The sequence below is a fragment of the Dufourea novaeangliae genome, unplaced genomic scaffold (assembly GCF_001272555.1).
Source record: "Dufourea novaeangliae isolate 0120121106 unplaced genomic scaffold, ASM127255v1 scaffold118, whole genome shotgun sequence".
NCBI classification, from domain to species: Eukaryota; Metazoa; Arthropoda; class Insecta; order Hymenoptera; family Halictidae; genus Dufourea; species Dufourea novaeangliae.
In genome coordinates, this window is record NW_015374006.1 from 3,043,221 (window position 1) to 3,059,092 (window position 15,872).

At 36.2% G+C, this 15,872-nt stretch overlaps 2 protein-coding genes across 2 annotated transcripts; both read right to left on the reverse strand.

Moving 5' to 3' along the window:
* Nucleotides 1-1,402: 1,402 nt before the first annotated feature.
* LOC107188242 (integrator complex subunit 3) lies at nucleotides 1,403-7,396 on the reverse strand. The gene is made up of 10 exons (XM_015576504.1): nucleotides 7,058-7,396; nucleotides 5,860-6,458; nucleotides 5,220-5,781; nucleotides 4,934-5,129; nucleotides 3,744-3,909; nucleotides 3,126-3,671; nucleotides 2,949-3,042; nucleotides 2,503-2,870; nucleotides 1,852-2,428; nucleotides 1,403-1,693 (listed from the first exon to the last, which is right to left on the reverse strand). Exons 1-10 carry the CDS (start codon nucleotides 7,130-7,132, stop codon nucleotides 1,619-1,621), a joined length of 3,258 nt encoding a protein of 1,085 aa, XP_015431990.1. The 5' UTR covers nucleotides 7,133-7,396; the 3' UTR covers nucleotides 1,403-1,618.
* A 5,662-nt stretch (nucleotides 7,397-13,058) lies between these two features.
* LOC107188224 (serine/threonine-protein phosphatase 5-like) lies at nucleotides 13,059-14,334 on the reverse strand. Its single transcript, XM_015576481.1, has 5 exons — nucleotides 14,311-14,334; nucleotides 13,835-14,044; nucleotides 13,570-13,723; nucleotides 13,387-13,487; nucleotides 13,059-13,301 (listed from the first exon to the last, which is right to left on the reverse strand). The coding sequence occupies exons 1-5, from the start codon at nucleotides 14,332-14,334 to the stop codon at nucleotides 13,059-13,061; spliced, it is 732 nt and encodes a 243-aa protein (XP_015431967.1).
* Nucleotides 14,335-15,872: the final 1,538 nt, after the last annotated feature.

The following is a 15,872-nucleotide window of genomic DNA, read 5'->3' on the forward strand; positions in this document are numbered from 1 at the left end:
CGTACTCTTTACAAATTGTAAAGCACTTTGACTGCCGGGCCGTAAAACTTTCACGAGATTAGAAATCTTCGTGTAACAAAAGGAAAACTGTACAAACGAACAACTGTCGCATTCCGTTTTTTTTTTTTGTACCTTTACAAACCCTGTGGACCTTAACCAAATTTACATCGCTGAACATTTCAGTACAAATATCGATTTTTAGTTTCGAAACGAATTATATGTCACCCGTATGTCGGCGACGCCAGACAGTCAATGTGTCTACGAAATCGGATAGAATCGCGCGTTAGCAGAAACATATACATGTATATCTCTCTGTCAATGTAAATACATCGTAAAGGTTACGATTAAGAAAAAAAAAACAAATAATAATTAACCGTACTTATCATTCACGTGCATCGAATGATTAGTCACTGCTCGTTAGACATTCGTAACAACGTAAAAAGATTCGTTTAATTTCCGACAAAAAAAAGAGCCTTAGAAAAGAAAACAGACAACCTTCCATCGTGCAAAATATAAAAACTCTTGCGTCTTCAGAATGATTATGCTCACTAAGCGCAGACGTAAAATACATTTGGTCGTAAAACTGTACGCTTCTTGCCGGAGCGAGGGCGTCTCTTCCGGAGGCATCCTTGTCCTCCCGCCAGAAGGTCCTTAATCCTAATAAAAAGCTATCAACGATTCGTACAAATTGTGTTCACAGTTTATGGCAACAAAAGTGACCATTTTCTCGTTTTTTTTTTTCTCTCCCTCGTTCAACTGTCGTTCGCGTGTTGAGACGCGAGTCTTATAGATATTTATCGTACGATGAACAGAAAATGAAAAAAGAAAAAAGAAAAGAAAGAAATTTGGACAATAGGGTCGATTAATACCGTACTAGTCGAAAAATTAATAAACAAATAATTGGTAAAAACTAAGCACAATCGTGCCTGTATTCTTTGACGCGCCCACCGGCCATCACAGTGTCGCAAGATGGCCGACGGATATTTCCTCCTTTCCTTAGAAATAAAGTAACCACGGTGACAATTTTCGTGTCGCTTTACCTCCGTCGCAACGTTGCCAGATTCAGTGTTCCCCTCTTAAATTCATGCGTTCATACATTTAAGAGTATATCAAAATAATTTAATTCGTGACTAGTCTTTGCCTCTCGGTAACATGATCTGACAGACACACGGATAATGTCTCACTTTCGTCTTCTCACAGCTACGATAACCGGAACGTCAAGAATACACCGGTCTGTCCATCGCGGACAGAGTTTCATCTGTCACATGCGTTTACCTAGAAAAGCTATAACCAGTATTTATAAATTTTCCTCTCGTTAAATATCACATGCGCTCTAACCACGCGTCATCGTGTTAGAACGCGCTCGGCACAAATAACGAAATCAACTGGAAACAGAGCCCGGCAACGTTACCTTATACACCGTGTCCGCGATATACGGTATAGTGTCCTTGGCTTATCGTTATGGTTTCGCACTCACCCACGGACATACACTATATTTACAAGTCGCGCTAAATAAATCTATTATGTATATACTATATTATCTTACTATTCTTAAGGCTAGTTTAGCTTGCTGCACACACGTGACGTGGTCCATGTGACATTTGAAGACACTGGGTGGTCAGTCGCTGTCGGAGCATACTGCATTTATCTTTTTTCTCTTTTTCGCTTGCTTCAAATTTACGATCTCCTCCTCCTGAACGTAGAAGGATAAAAATCATGAAATATGTATTGAACAACATTGAACAGGATGTCAGTAAAAGCAGAACACTTAAAATGTCACGGTATTTCAAAATATGGTCTGACAGGTTGAACTAAATGTACTATATTCACTTTTAAATTTCGAATAATTACCTCGCTGCTGGATGTACTGCCAATATGATATCGAGGAAGCGGCCTCTTCGAACTAGACCTTTCCCTTGTGTTAGCACCAGTTTTTCTGTGACCTCCTTTACCACCAGCTCCCCCGCCACCTCCGGCAGATGCCGCCGCGTGCTTCCGCGCCGAACTCGTTGGCGGAGGCGGCGGAGGTTCGTTTTCTTCGTTCACTTCCGCCAAGGCGAACAAGTCTCCGTAACTTTTCCTTAAGGAATCGCTGCTGGCCGCTTGTGCTTGTTGCAGTGCTCGTTGCATTCCCTCATGATGGTAAAGCTGCAACTCCTCGGAGGACGCGCAGTGCTGTCGTAATTGTTCCAGATGACCGAGAACTTGTTCACCGGTGGGCGGACCAGGCTGTTGATTGTGTTTGCCGCCCGATCGTTTCCGTTTGTTCGGACTGGTGGCTGGGTAACGGGTGCTCAAAAGATTCGCGAGCAACTCGGCGAGCTTCTCCTCGTAATCACGACACCAATAGCGTAACGCAGCCACAACAAACATATCTCCGTCCACGTTTTGTCGTGCAAGCAATTGTCGCAAAAGTTCTAACGTTGGCCTGTCAAAAATTGTTTGCGTTAAATATACAAAATCCAATCCAGACATGTTTAGTTTAATCGTTGGTTTACTCACTTTTCTTGTTTCAGCATAAGCAATATCGACGTGAGTGCCTCCGCGTGGTCACGAAATTGCAATTTAGTTAGAACAGGCAGCACGTAATCAATGGGGAAATCATGGGCAAAAATTAGTTGCCAGAAACAGTATTGCTCAAATGTTTCCCAATTTAAACTGGCTGTCAACAATGACGTGAATGATTCCTTTTTTAACATCTTTAGGTGTCCTTGCATTATTTGACAAACTAATTCTTGAAGTTGGCAGGCGTCAACGGTCGATACAACTAAATGCAATAGCTGAACGTTCCCAAGAGCCACGTTCTGGAATCCCATGTATGCATCAGGCACAAGATAACACAACATGAATATGTTGTCTTCGTGGCACAGCTGCAAAAGAAACCGAAATATTATGAGTGACATGGACAAATAACATTAAATGCTCTGTAAAAATCTGAATTTTCGTACCTTTAAATCCGACACTAAACACGCTTCCAATTTCTTATCTCGATGCACACAGAAATCCTTATACACCCATCCTTTAATATCGTTTAATACATTACTGAAATAGAATTCAATAATAAATAACAGGTACAGAAAATGTAATTTTTCGTACATTTATATAAATAGAAGTCTATTACGAACCTCGGTTCACTTTCTCGTTTTTCTTCCTCTTTGCCCCAGACTTTTAAAAAGTAAAGTAATAGATATCCTATTCTTGGTTGAACAGTTTGCATTTCTACAAGTACCCGAGCTAACAGTTTCCGCCTAATGTCTTCTTCTTTACATAACTGAAATAGATTTCGAAACATAACAAACAACGGTGTGCTTATACTATCAGTCAAGGCTTCATCATTCAAATTATCCGTTGGAAATATTTGGGCTGTAATTTGCGACGATAATATAGTTGATATGCAAGAAGCCAATGCTGGTATAGTTTCTGCGTCGATCTCATCTTCCACCACCATTTGTACTATCCTTTCCATTGTTTGACACCTTCCTTCATTGTCAGTTTCACTATGCAAACTTTCTACAGCAGTCCTTAACTCTTCTGGTTCTAAGATTAAGTTTAACTGAGATGTAATATCCTCTTTCTTCACCACACAATTTGCATTTTTTTGTTCATTCTTCAATTTCACGGTTGCTAGTGGAACATCCTCTTCATCTTCTTCTTCAATTTTAGTTACTATCCTATAATGCCGAACGTATTTTCGTGATCTAACAGATAGTATTATAACTTTATTCTGAAGTATATTAATTTACCTTAATGGCATTTCTTCCTCTTCGTCGCTGAAAGCTGGTTCTGGATCTTGACTGACATGATTATTTTCGACTGTTGCGTTTCCTGTACTTTCAAGTGGAGCTCCTGGTTGAAGATCCTTATTAAGTTCCTCCATTTTACCTGAATATATCGGAACCTTATTTCCTGCTTAAAAAGATCATGCAAAAACCGAAGTTAGTAAGCATTGAATGTGCTGCAAGCTTGAGGAAACGGTGAATAATAATGTCTGTTAAAAGAAAAATCTAAATGATGAACTGTTAATTATGTGTTCAACGAAAGAAATACTTAAAATAGTACGTATAAATGCTTAATATCCGCGAGTAGTGACATCGATCTGCTGCGTTTCTTAGCTAGGCTAGGGTCTTGTACAACGCGTTTATTATTAGTAATATACTTCAGAAATATTTTGTATTGAAAGTATATTTATAAAAGTATATTAATTTAACGTGGAATAGGCATCTTTGATATTTTGGGGCCAGAAGTTCATCGTTTAAACAACTGAAATTTTGTTATTATTAGAGAACGTGGTACTATGTTACTCAGCTAAGCAAAAAATGCAGTAACTTGATGGTAATTATTAGAATAATTCCAATGTAATGGTTTCGATATGATTTTGTAAAGTGATACTTCTAATTACACTAGTTATTACTTCAGTATCACTAGTTGTTACTTTAGCATCACTAGTTTGTACTTTGTTATCACTATTCTTAATTTGTTATCAGTAATTCGTGGTTAGTGGTTGTTCGTGGTGGTTAGTAGATGTCGGTGGTTAATGGGATAGGTGATCAGTGAAAGTTGACGGTTAGTGGGGGGTGGTTGGTCAGTGAAAGTTGGCGGTTAGTAGATGTCCGTGGTTAATGGGAGTCGGTGGTTAATAGATAGTGGTGTTTGGTGGTGAAACTACTCATTTTCATTATTCTATTAGTTACCATCAAGTTACTGCATTATTTTCTTAACTGAGTAACATAACAATATGTACATCTAAATATATTATATTTATTACATGTATGTGCTTGTATAGATGTCTACATATATGCATGTGAGATTAAATGATGCATCAATAATGCAATTTGTACAGTCATGTATCCTTGTGCAATGATATGTTAATGTTGGTGCACTATTCTATAATAATCTACCAAAGTAAACATGCAGAATATCATAATAATTTTACCAGGATCTGCATTAGGTGGTAAACAGAATTCTTTAAATGTTTCCCTTATTTTACTTCTTAGTTCACGATCTAACTTGGGGCTGTCAAATAGCGGATAAAGACTCGGCAGGACTCGTTTTTCTAAAATTTGTCTTAACGACGAGAAGATTCCATTCCTCACTTTTTCTATCAAAGGTGGATAGAAATGTGGTATTATCTGTAAAGGAAACAAATTTCAAGAATTTTACTAGTTATGTGATAAAACTATAGTGTACATACAGTTATCAAAACAAGCTTGTATTCTTACCCTGCATAAGAAGTCTAACAACGTGGCAGTGACAGGTGGATGAGACCTCATAGAATTGTGCATGACAAGAATCGCAGGTTCAATATTCATAATATTGTCCTTTTCTGGTTCAAAAAACAACCAATCATAAAATAAAGCTAATTTAGCGTTACTAGCAGCCACAGTTGATGTACAAGTGGTAAATAACCATCCTATTACAGCCCATCTGGGTATAATATCTGAACACAACAACTCATTTGTTGGATGAATAACACCAACAATAAATCGTATAAGATCGCATCTCAGTGATTGTGATTCAGGTGTGGCCAGGTACTGTCTTTGAAACCAATCTTGGTACCGCTTATGGTTACCAAAACGGACTTGACTTGTTAAGAATACTAGCTTTCTTTCCATGTCAGGGGTAAGTCTCGATTGTAGAAACCTTCTAGAAGTTCGAGTTTGTAAAAGCTGTAGAACTCCACTGAAGTTTGGACAAAGAGATTTTGAATTGAGAAGCATATCCTTCCAAAGTGCTTCAAATTCTGGTATTCTTGCTACATTTTGTAATAAGCGTACCAAATCCCTAATAACATCGAATATCATTTAATTTCTTAATCCTTCAAAGTTGATAATACTTGTTAATAAATGGAAAATTATTTACCTTCCAATAACTAAACAATCCACCATACGTTCTCTTATCAGGGACACAGTAAAGGTAACTTCCTTCTGACGTAACCCAGATAAATGGGGTGCATTATGATCTTCTATTAATCGCAAATAGGTATAAACAATGGATGCTACTAAAAAAGGAAACTTATCCAGCCAGGGCCGATTTTCTTGAAATATGTCTAACAGAGCATCAACTAGAAACAAATTTCTTGGTGAAATATCTCCACCAGCTGCATGCCTCAACAAACTTAAACAAAGATTATCCACACTAGCTACACTGGTTCTTATCATCTCCCTTAGAAGCCATAATAATTGACTTCTGGTCACATCATTTAATCGTAGGTATCTTTCAAGCACTAATTGATTAAGATGTCCTAACACAATCGCGAGACCGTCTCGTGTAATTAAAGTCAAGTCTCTGTAACTCTTTGCAGCACTTTGAGGATCTGTCAGAATAACTACTAACAATCCCAATGAAACTTCTTCATGCGTTTTATCTTTGCACACAGCATTGTTTAGCGTATCATGGGCTTCCTTTTCTGACAGTCCTGCAGTCAGGTTTTGAAGCACTGTGTAACACCTATCAAATTTCTGAAACATAAACAAAACAACAGTTACATTAGTGGCATACAATACAAAGGAATTACTTATGAATAAGATGCATATAGCACTTGTAAAACATCAATCTCTTTAAGCCTTAATCAACACATGTTATCATTAGACATTTATACTATGTATCAATGCAGAAAATACAATAAGTTAGAAACTTTTATATTCTTTATACATGTGTTATTTAACATTTACCATAAAGAAACTGTTGAAACAAAAACTGAAATTTTATTTAATTCTTTTTATCATAAATGAGTCTAGGGAAATATAATTTGCATAAACAGCCAGAGTCTAACTATTACGAATGAAACTGTTTCATTCCGAGTATTAAAAGATTAAATTCGACAATGTGTAAAAGTATCCTTATTACGTCATCGTCATCGGAATCCTGATAATCGTGTTCCAGGAGTAACCCACACGTATTAATTTCGTAATTATGGAAATCATTCGAATATTGCCGCTAAGACGCGTGGTTCGACGTGTGGCGCCGCCCGGTCAGCGACGTGCGCGACCGTCGCAACAATGGCGGAGCCCCTCGCACTCGATACGTATCCAGTGACTATTTCAAATATTTATGTTACCTCTTCCAGATCGTCCTTATTCTCTATGCAACTCGTGCTGAGTAGCCGGGACGCGGGAGTTTTCGTTTGTTCCATTGCTGCTGGCTGGCCCGCGGCCGTCCCGTGAACGTTATTCCAGGCCCTGTCGAGCCCTCAGCCCTCAGCCCTGTGCCCCTGGCCGCTTGTGCTCGCCTCCGTGCATCGTGATCGTCTCACTGCCTCTTCGTGCTCTGTCTGTCTCTCTCTCTTTCCCCACTCTCCGTCTCTCGCGCGGTCTCTTCACTCTGTTTATTCCTTACCACGGACCTCCCCGACTCCCTGAACTGTTCCGATGCGATTGCGCATTGATACATGCGCCTCGTCGCGTCTCGGCCTCGCTTCGTGACGTGCTCGCCCCCCACCACTCGCACCAATCACCGAGTTGACCAATCACCGTCCACCAACCCGTACACACTGACCGATGTTGGTGGGGGTACCGTAGAAAAGTAGTGCTGTCTACAGGAACGTATTTATTAAGGGTGCGCGCCAAGAGGACGGTCACCTCAAAGTGTCTGTGAACCTACCAACTACACTGTGCTCCCCGTGCCAAACCATACAAAAGGGTTCGGTATTCCCACGTTTAAACAGTTCTTTTCAGGTGTCATACGATCGTGTATCGATTAATTCTTTTCTCCAGGTATCACCGCTCCACGTATACATATATGACCCACTCGTGGATGGTTCATTGCGCTAAAAGAACCGATCTTCAAACAGTAATTAAACTTGTATAAATATACACATCGGGCTTACGATATGGATCATCGCGTGATTCGGTAGCATCGTAAATTATACCATATACCAGGTAATGGGAATGTTTGCGCGTTAGACGGTTGGATTCGCGGAATGTAGAAACGAACGTATTCCAGCAAACTGTTGCACGCGTTTCGAAACTTTCCAACGGGAAACGAGTATATAATAAAGCAGTGACTATGATATTTTACGGAAACACTATTTGTATTCGAACGTGAAGAACAGATTAGATAATACAGTATAAAACAGGCAGAAATATAATCAAGACGAGGATACTATTCATCGAGAACAAATGGGAATGGTACCACGAGGTCATCGGCATCTCGACTTCAAATTACGTTGAACTTTATAAAAATAACTCGATCTTTAGTGTACAAAAAGCACTGATGCAATCGCATATATGTATTTCTGAAATGATTTTACGTTATTCTCGTTCTGTGATGCATATTCGGAGAGTAAGTGGGAAGGAGTTGTCTTCCAAGAAGAGTTACATCAAAGATTGTAAAAATTGTTAGCACGCGGGCGCGTGAGTTCATTGCCTATATAGATACGAACCTGTGGCGTGAAACTACGCGTGCGCATATCACGTACGCATCAAGAGAGTCCAGCCAACTAATCGCATTGGGTGCCCTGGCCACGCTTCCCGCTTTTCGTTTCCTCGTGTTGCTTCGTGAACCTCTTTACGATCTTTTCCGGATCCTGATCGTTTTGCTGTTACGAACTACCCGCGACATACTGGAATTTGCGCAATCGTTATACATATACTTGCGTCAAAGATGTTCCATTGGATGTATGCAGTCACTTGACCGATACGCGAGCGTCACGTCAACCTAACCCCGAATAAGTGCAACAGCCACGGACCTGGCATTCCATTATGATGTATAAGGCTTTCCTCCAGGTATCCGTGGTGCTACAACCCCGTTTTCCTTTCTCTTTCTTTCTCTAATATTCACTGTATAATCATTTTTCTTTCCTCTTATTACGTTTCGTCGAATAAGACATGATTTGAGAATATTGTTAACCACTCAAAGTTTGTCGTACAGATGTTACCATTTTGCCATTTGATTTTCACAATGAACGTACAAATTTATGGACAGATACGTTACTTGATTCTTATTTTAATCAATGCAATCATATAAATAATATATGCTGAGCCATTATATAGCGTTACAATAACGAAGAGATTAAATTCTGAAATATTTTTCTTTTGAGAACTCTCAGAACAGTACGTCCTACACTGTTTCGATGAAAGTATTTTCTTCTGAATTACGGGTAATTGAAACTACTTTGTTCGAATATGGTAGGCTTGCGAACGTGTGCTATCATTAGCCTGTTTTTGTTAGTAATAAGCGTTTCTGACATATAAAATAATACAGTGAAAGGGAACACATAAAATAATGGAACGAATAAGAAACACTTTTTCGAAATCTTCGTGAAATGTGAGCACATCTCCCAATAGCTTCTCGAAGTTCCTTCGTCGAAAGCTTTGCGACAAATGACCAGCTTGACTGCGTTCTACGTTCTACAGTGCTTACTTTACCTACTTGTAAACGTCAATGAACGCATGCGCACAAAAGAGTCCCGTGAATAGTCTCTCATCAGGATTGTATACATATGTTGGAGACAGAGGAGATTGAATGTATTCAAAAATGTTGTAAAAGACATTTCTTTGATATTCAACGTTACAGTCTTATATTCATGACAAGTTTCTACGAATAATGTTAGATAAAAATCGTTGATAAGTAGAAAAATTCAATTAAACAGTTTAACAAATGAAAAAATATAAACCCAGAACAATCTTATTGATTTTTCAATATACTGGGCACACTTGTTTATTTACTTATTTCATTAGTTCATGAATATTTTTTGACTGATAGATAAGTACGCGACTATTAGAATGACTTCTTGACTATCATCATACACATATTATAACCACGTTGTATAATGTGATTTACAAGTTACAGAAGAGGCAATTATTTGCGATGGATAAATCACAGTATTTTATAAATTTGAATAATATTTGAGCCTTGTCTTACTGGATTTATACACATATTAAAATCGTATACATAAGTAGTGTTTAGAGCAATTGTTGTGAAATTTATTCAACTACTATTGTAAATTTTGTATTTTCTTTAAATTTTTTTCAGTAAAAAACAGTTAAGTGGTACATATGCGATGTCTATTAAGCTTATCACTACGAGTATCACATATTTTCCATAAATAAATAAATAGTAATTGGTAAACTTAGTTAAAATTGCGATAAAATAAATTTGAAGTTTAATTTAGCGCGAATTTTGAATTTGAAAAAGCGCGGGAAAACTGCAAAATTGGGGATTTTTTAAAATTATGGTAACCACCTGATGACGGAAATTGGAACTAAAGCCAGACCTACTTAATTTAGTTCTCGAATTCACCACCAGATGATGTTGCATGTCAGTATTTTGTAGTTACCCGCGCTTTTGAAAAATTGTTGAATTAGTTCTAGAACTAATTCTAGATCTTTGTATATACTATATACAAAGTATTGTATATAATATAATACTTTGTATATATTATATAATGCAGATAGTAAAATTCAGTTAGACGAATAGATTAATAAATTACATTAAACGAATAAATAGACAGTAAATATGTCACAGTGCATAAATCACAATAAGTAAATCGCAATAAGTAAATCACAATAAATACGAAAATAAATATCGAAGCCAATGGTTATTAAACATCTGTAACATAAAAGGGGTTAGTAACAAGAGAGGTGAGGGGTGTGAGAAACACACCCAACCACCTCGACAGCTCACGAGAAACTGCAAATTAGTGCAAATTTTCGACTGCTGCGCGATTCCTTTTCGAGTCTAGAGAGTGGGGATGTGGTATTGCGGAAGGTGGTCGACCTTTGCAGGTATCAGGACAGGGCAGAAACAGGGCGAGGGTCCCGTAAACTTAAGGTAACAATGAAGTCGGCACTAGAGAGGGAGGACCATAAATGGAGTAGTTTACTTCTCTTTTTAATGGGGTTGTTTGTGGGGGATTCCTACGAATATAGTGGAGGCATTACATGCGTGCAACATTCCTTCTCCTCATCGCCCTCCAGTCGCTTTCTCCCCTCCCTTTGCGATGTGCGCGCAAGAGAGGAGTTACTCCAGCGCTACTCCTATCCTTCGATCTCGCTTTATCCCTACCACAAAACCGGGAAATTTATTATATATGTCTATGATGTATATGAATCCTAACTACACATGCATATGAATGCATATGTGATGTTGGTCAGCACTATACTCGTTCGAACTTCTGATCTATTATTATAATACTATCATGTTATGTTGATCTATTCAAACATACACAGAAAAGTATCTAGTACACCTCGTCGGTGACCAAACGCATTATAATGGTAGCGTAATTAATTTTTTATCAATAAGCATGGTCAACCCATATTTTAGGTGATGGAGAAACTACTTGCTTTTATCGATACACTCCAAGAACAAATATAGGCCACAGTATATATGAAGCATGCGATATATAGCGTGCAAAACGCTCATGTATTTCTGATCTAAGATAACTACAATACAGTAATCTGTATACCTAATAATGTTAATTGTATTCTCTTAAGATTCGGGTTTCATAAGACTATTCCGGGATATTTTAAACGCTACTATTATACATAATGACTTCATAAGTGATCGTTATAGTCAATGAAAGAAACTTTTCAATCTCATTTTTTTTTTTATTAAACGCAATTATAAATTTTATTACAAATTTTATGGATTTCATTAGCATAAAAACACTTTTCTCGTATAAAGATTAAAAGTCCCAGCAAACCTGTTAACATTGCAGTTGATTGTTAGGTGTTCTGAATGACTAATTTTAAACGAATCTGACACTGTATTTATTTAGTAGGATATCGAATCGATAGAATAATTCATTCCGGTATTGATATGATAATACCACGCTTAATAATTGGTTATAAGTGGTAGAGTTTAATGTATCGATGTTCGTCAGACTCGATGTAGTATATTCCGGTTAACTAAAAAATCTTCATTAATTGAACTGATTTCAGACAAACGAATTTGCGTATATATACGTGAACGTTATAATATGTAATTCTATGAATTCTTGTAGGTGCAATACGAATAATGTTAGTGCTGATAACATTAAGAAGAATTCACATAACAATTCAACAACATAAGTAGTTAAATATTTGAGTCTCTATATAACACTATTAAATCTTTCAAGTATTGTATATATATAAGGTCTATGATTTGTTTGTAAATAATATACTTTGTATATTTCTACAAGGAAGTACTCCGTTTTGATGATACATTAGTGTAGTTATAAATGCATAATATTGAAAATTCTTTTATACTAATGCTAAATGTTTTTAAATAAGGAAAGATATACTTGGTTGAAAATTTGTATTTGAAAAATTTGAAGTTCTTGATTGTATATTGATTCGTGCATATCCATTTTTGTAGTAAAAGACTAATGTATATTAAAACTAAAATAACTTACTTTATATGTTTATATGTATATATAAAGAAATTTTCGATTTGTCGTTGTTTATTTTGTTATTTGGTATCGTGAACAACTTTTAAGTACTGGATTGCATTATGTAGAATACACATAAAGTGTGATTGTATTTGGAAAGTGCAGGAAGTTAAGTAGTGCAAATAATATATTACTTTAAGAACATTATAATTCGTTGTATATGATTAGAAGGATTATCTTCAATTATTTGATGCTATAGTATATGTACTTAAAAATGTTACGGCAAGTTTGGCAATTTTTTTGAAAAATCGAAACATTTTACATACATAAATATTGTTGAAATTTATATAACAAGTAAATTTTTGTTCCAATGTAAAATTTATAATTTCAAAATATTTGTACTGATTAACTTACCGACAATTGCAATCTTACTACCTATGATATCTCTTAAACAGCTTGAAATGTAATTGCATTTGCAGTGCTTGGACTTGGTTACTAACTAGCGAGTTTGGTTTCACATTCAAACACTTTAACATAAAATATAAAGAGGTGCAGAAACTCTGTCACACATTCTCGATGTTTTAACATTATTTAACAATAACTCAAGTATAAAAGGTAAACGGTATATTCATCTGCCAATGTAATAACATTGGTTATAAATAATCAGAGTTTTCCTGAGATCTTAAAATGTGTATGAATTAAGAACTTCAAATTTGCGTAAAAATGCACATATATCAATGGTATAAAAACACTATGATTTTCCTTTCTTAAATCTTTGCCGTGCTTGTGCTTTACTATATTTTGGATGCTTATCTTTTTCATTATTCATTTCAGCATCATCATCATCCAATTGTTCTTTATCTTCACCAAACAGATCCATTGGTGGGTCCAACAATGATTTTCTTTGACACTTTACAAAATAACGAAATCCCTTAGCAATACAAAATCCTAGCATTGCTATAGAAATTGTCAATAAGGCCATTAATAGTGGATGCTGTATTCAAAAAGAAGTGAAACAATTATTGTAAAAATAGTTTACAAATTCTTAACTTTCAAGAATATGAAAGTAATATATGTACCGTTAATGTAGGTTTATTTGTGACAACATAGTCAGCAATTACAACCATTACTCCAAGTATGATACCAACACCAGCCCCAAGCCAAGGTATCTGCTGATCAGCTATAAAATAATCCAATATTAAAATATCATAATAAGCATTATCAATATCATTATTTTTCTTCTTGCACAAATAATACAATACCTCTTTTATCTTTTATCAATAATATGGATACTCTATTCATTGCTTCTAATATTGTTGGTTCATTTGGTTGAAGAGATAAAGCCTTGTTGTAAGATTGAAGTGCTTCACTGAAGCGAAATGTTTGAGATTCTACTTCAGCTTTCCTAAAATACCCCTGTGAAAATATTATACATGCTATAGTTTAATGGAATGTTACATAAGTTATGGATATATTGCATAAAATCATTTCTTTTTAATATATACAGGAGTAAATGTTTATGCATACTTTGGTCCAATCAGGCTTCAATTGAATTGTCATCAGAGCATCCTCCATTGCAAAATGGTATTGTTGCAGTTTTAAAAAGGCAAATGATCTATTACTGTACAAAGAATAATTCTGTGGATCTAGTTTAATTGCATGTGTGTAGTGAAACATAGCCTCTGCATACTTTTGCTCCTTCACGCATGCATTTCCACGTTCCTTGAGGCTTTGAACCTTCAATAAATATACAGTAACATTACAAAATAGATACAGTTTATCTCTTTGTAACATCTACTTAAGCCTAAACTATAAACTATTTACTAATTGTATGAAATCATGAGTCAATGTACGTAATGTTCTTGACCTCTTTTATGATTAATCTTATATTCTAATGTTGTATTTCACAAGTGTTCATTGAGTCAGCTGGCTGATTGTATTGACACAAAAAAAGAAACGTAAATCTTAAAACTCGATAAGAAATCTACAAAAAAAAGCCTTACCTCTGACTCTCGTGTATTCGACATATTGTACTCCACAGATATATAGGTTAAAGAAGGCTTTATGAATTATTATCTAATGTACCCGTTATCATTGTCCTTCAACTGGCTTCGCAGTAACTTTTTATCTGTCAAAAATAGTCAACAATAAGAAGCAGCCGATACATCTGCCATGTCTCTCTACCGGTAGGTGCATGCGCAGCGTTCATTGACATGTGATACTGCACTGCGCATAGTCTTCCACCCGTGCGTCGTTGGATGCACCGTTGAACAAATAGAAAAACAAAAGAAAAAAATCGACGTGTTCCGTATTTCCTTCCGTTCTTTCATGTTCTTCCTTCGAACATTGTCGTTGAAAAAGACGATGTGTATAAAAATGGGGCAATAATTCTCGAAAGATATTCACGACTTCCGTATACCCTAAAAAAACTAATCACAGCAGAAGAAATGAAAGAAATTCAATAACGCGTGAATAGGCAGTATGAATACTTGATTCTTCAACCGATATTTTTTAGGCTAAAATAAACTAATTGAATTATTATTAATACTCGAATTAATAATGTTGAATACAAGGCGTGTCATTATTAATGCTACAACCGAGGAGGGGGTGATTCTAGATGAGAAAATAAGTCGTAAATATGGAATACATTTTGTTCATTTGACGCTTTTATTCTCGAAAAAATCGGCTTTGAAAATTAATCGGAAATGCATCTATTCATCATAGTAGTAAGTAGAATAGAAATGCAATGAACAGCCGCGCTAGCCAAGTCCTATTCAATTCCACGGGTAGGTAACAGATTTTCTCGATAACGTAGTCTCAAATGAACTTTATTCTATATTTTCGACTTATTTTTTCAGGTAGAATCATCCCCTCCCCGGTTGTACCATCAATACTGGGACATCCTGTATAATTTTATTGCAAATATTGTATATTCCTCTTGATTTTATTGAATGTGACATATATGATGTTACACGTGCAATACAAGTAAGAAGCATCTAGGACAGTGATGCCTTTGTAAAGTGCACACGACACATTTGTGATCGATCAATGCAACTTACATAAGTCGGTCAATTTATGTAATCTATGTATAGAGATTACGTTCCGCTCGACGGAAGGCGAAAGTAAAGGTGGCACAGAAGAACAATACCGAGGCTTTTATATCATCATTTTAATGTCTGAAATTCTCCATTTCATACAAATTAAGTGGGGGGCATTATAATACAAACTTAAAATATATACATCGATATTTCGTGAAACTTCTCAAATAGCTATGCAACTCATCCATCAATCCGTAATCTATAGATCTCTTTCCGTAATTATTGATTTGCTTTCTTACTTCATTCGTTTCTTTTTCATTTTTTTGTATGGATTTTCTTTCGCTCGAACCTACTTCGTAGTATACTGTGCAACGAAACTGGCAAGTCGTTCGAATAAATATTATTATTATTTTTTTTCCCCTCCAATCATCCGCCGCCAGGCCTTGTGATCACGGCTGATTTCGATAGTAGCTTTCGTGAAACGGAGGATCGGATACGAGCTCGCTATTTTCTATTTTTTTTTTATA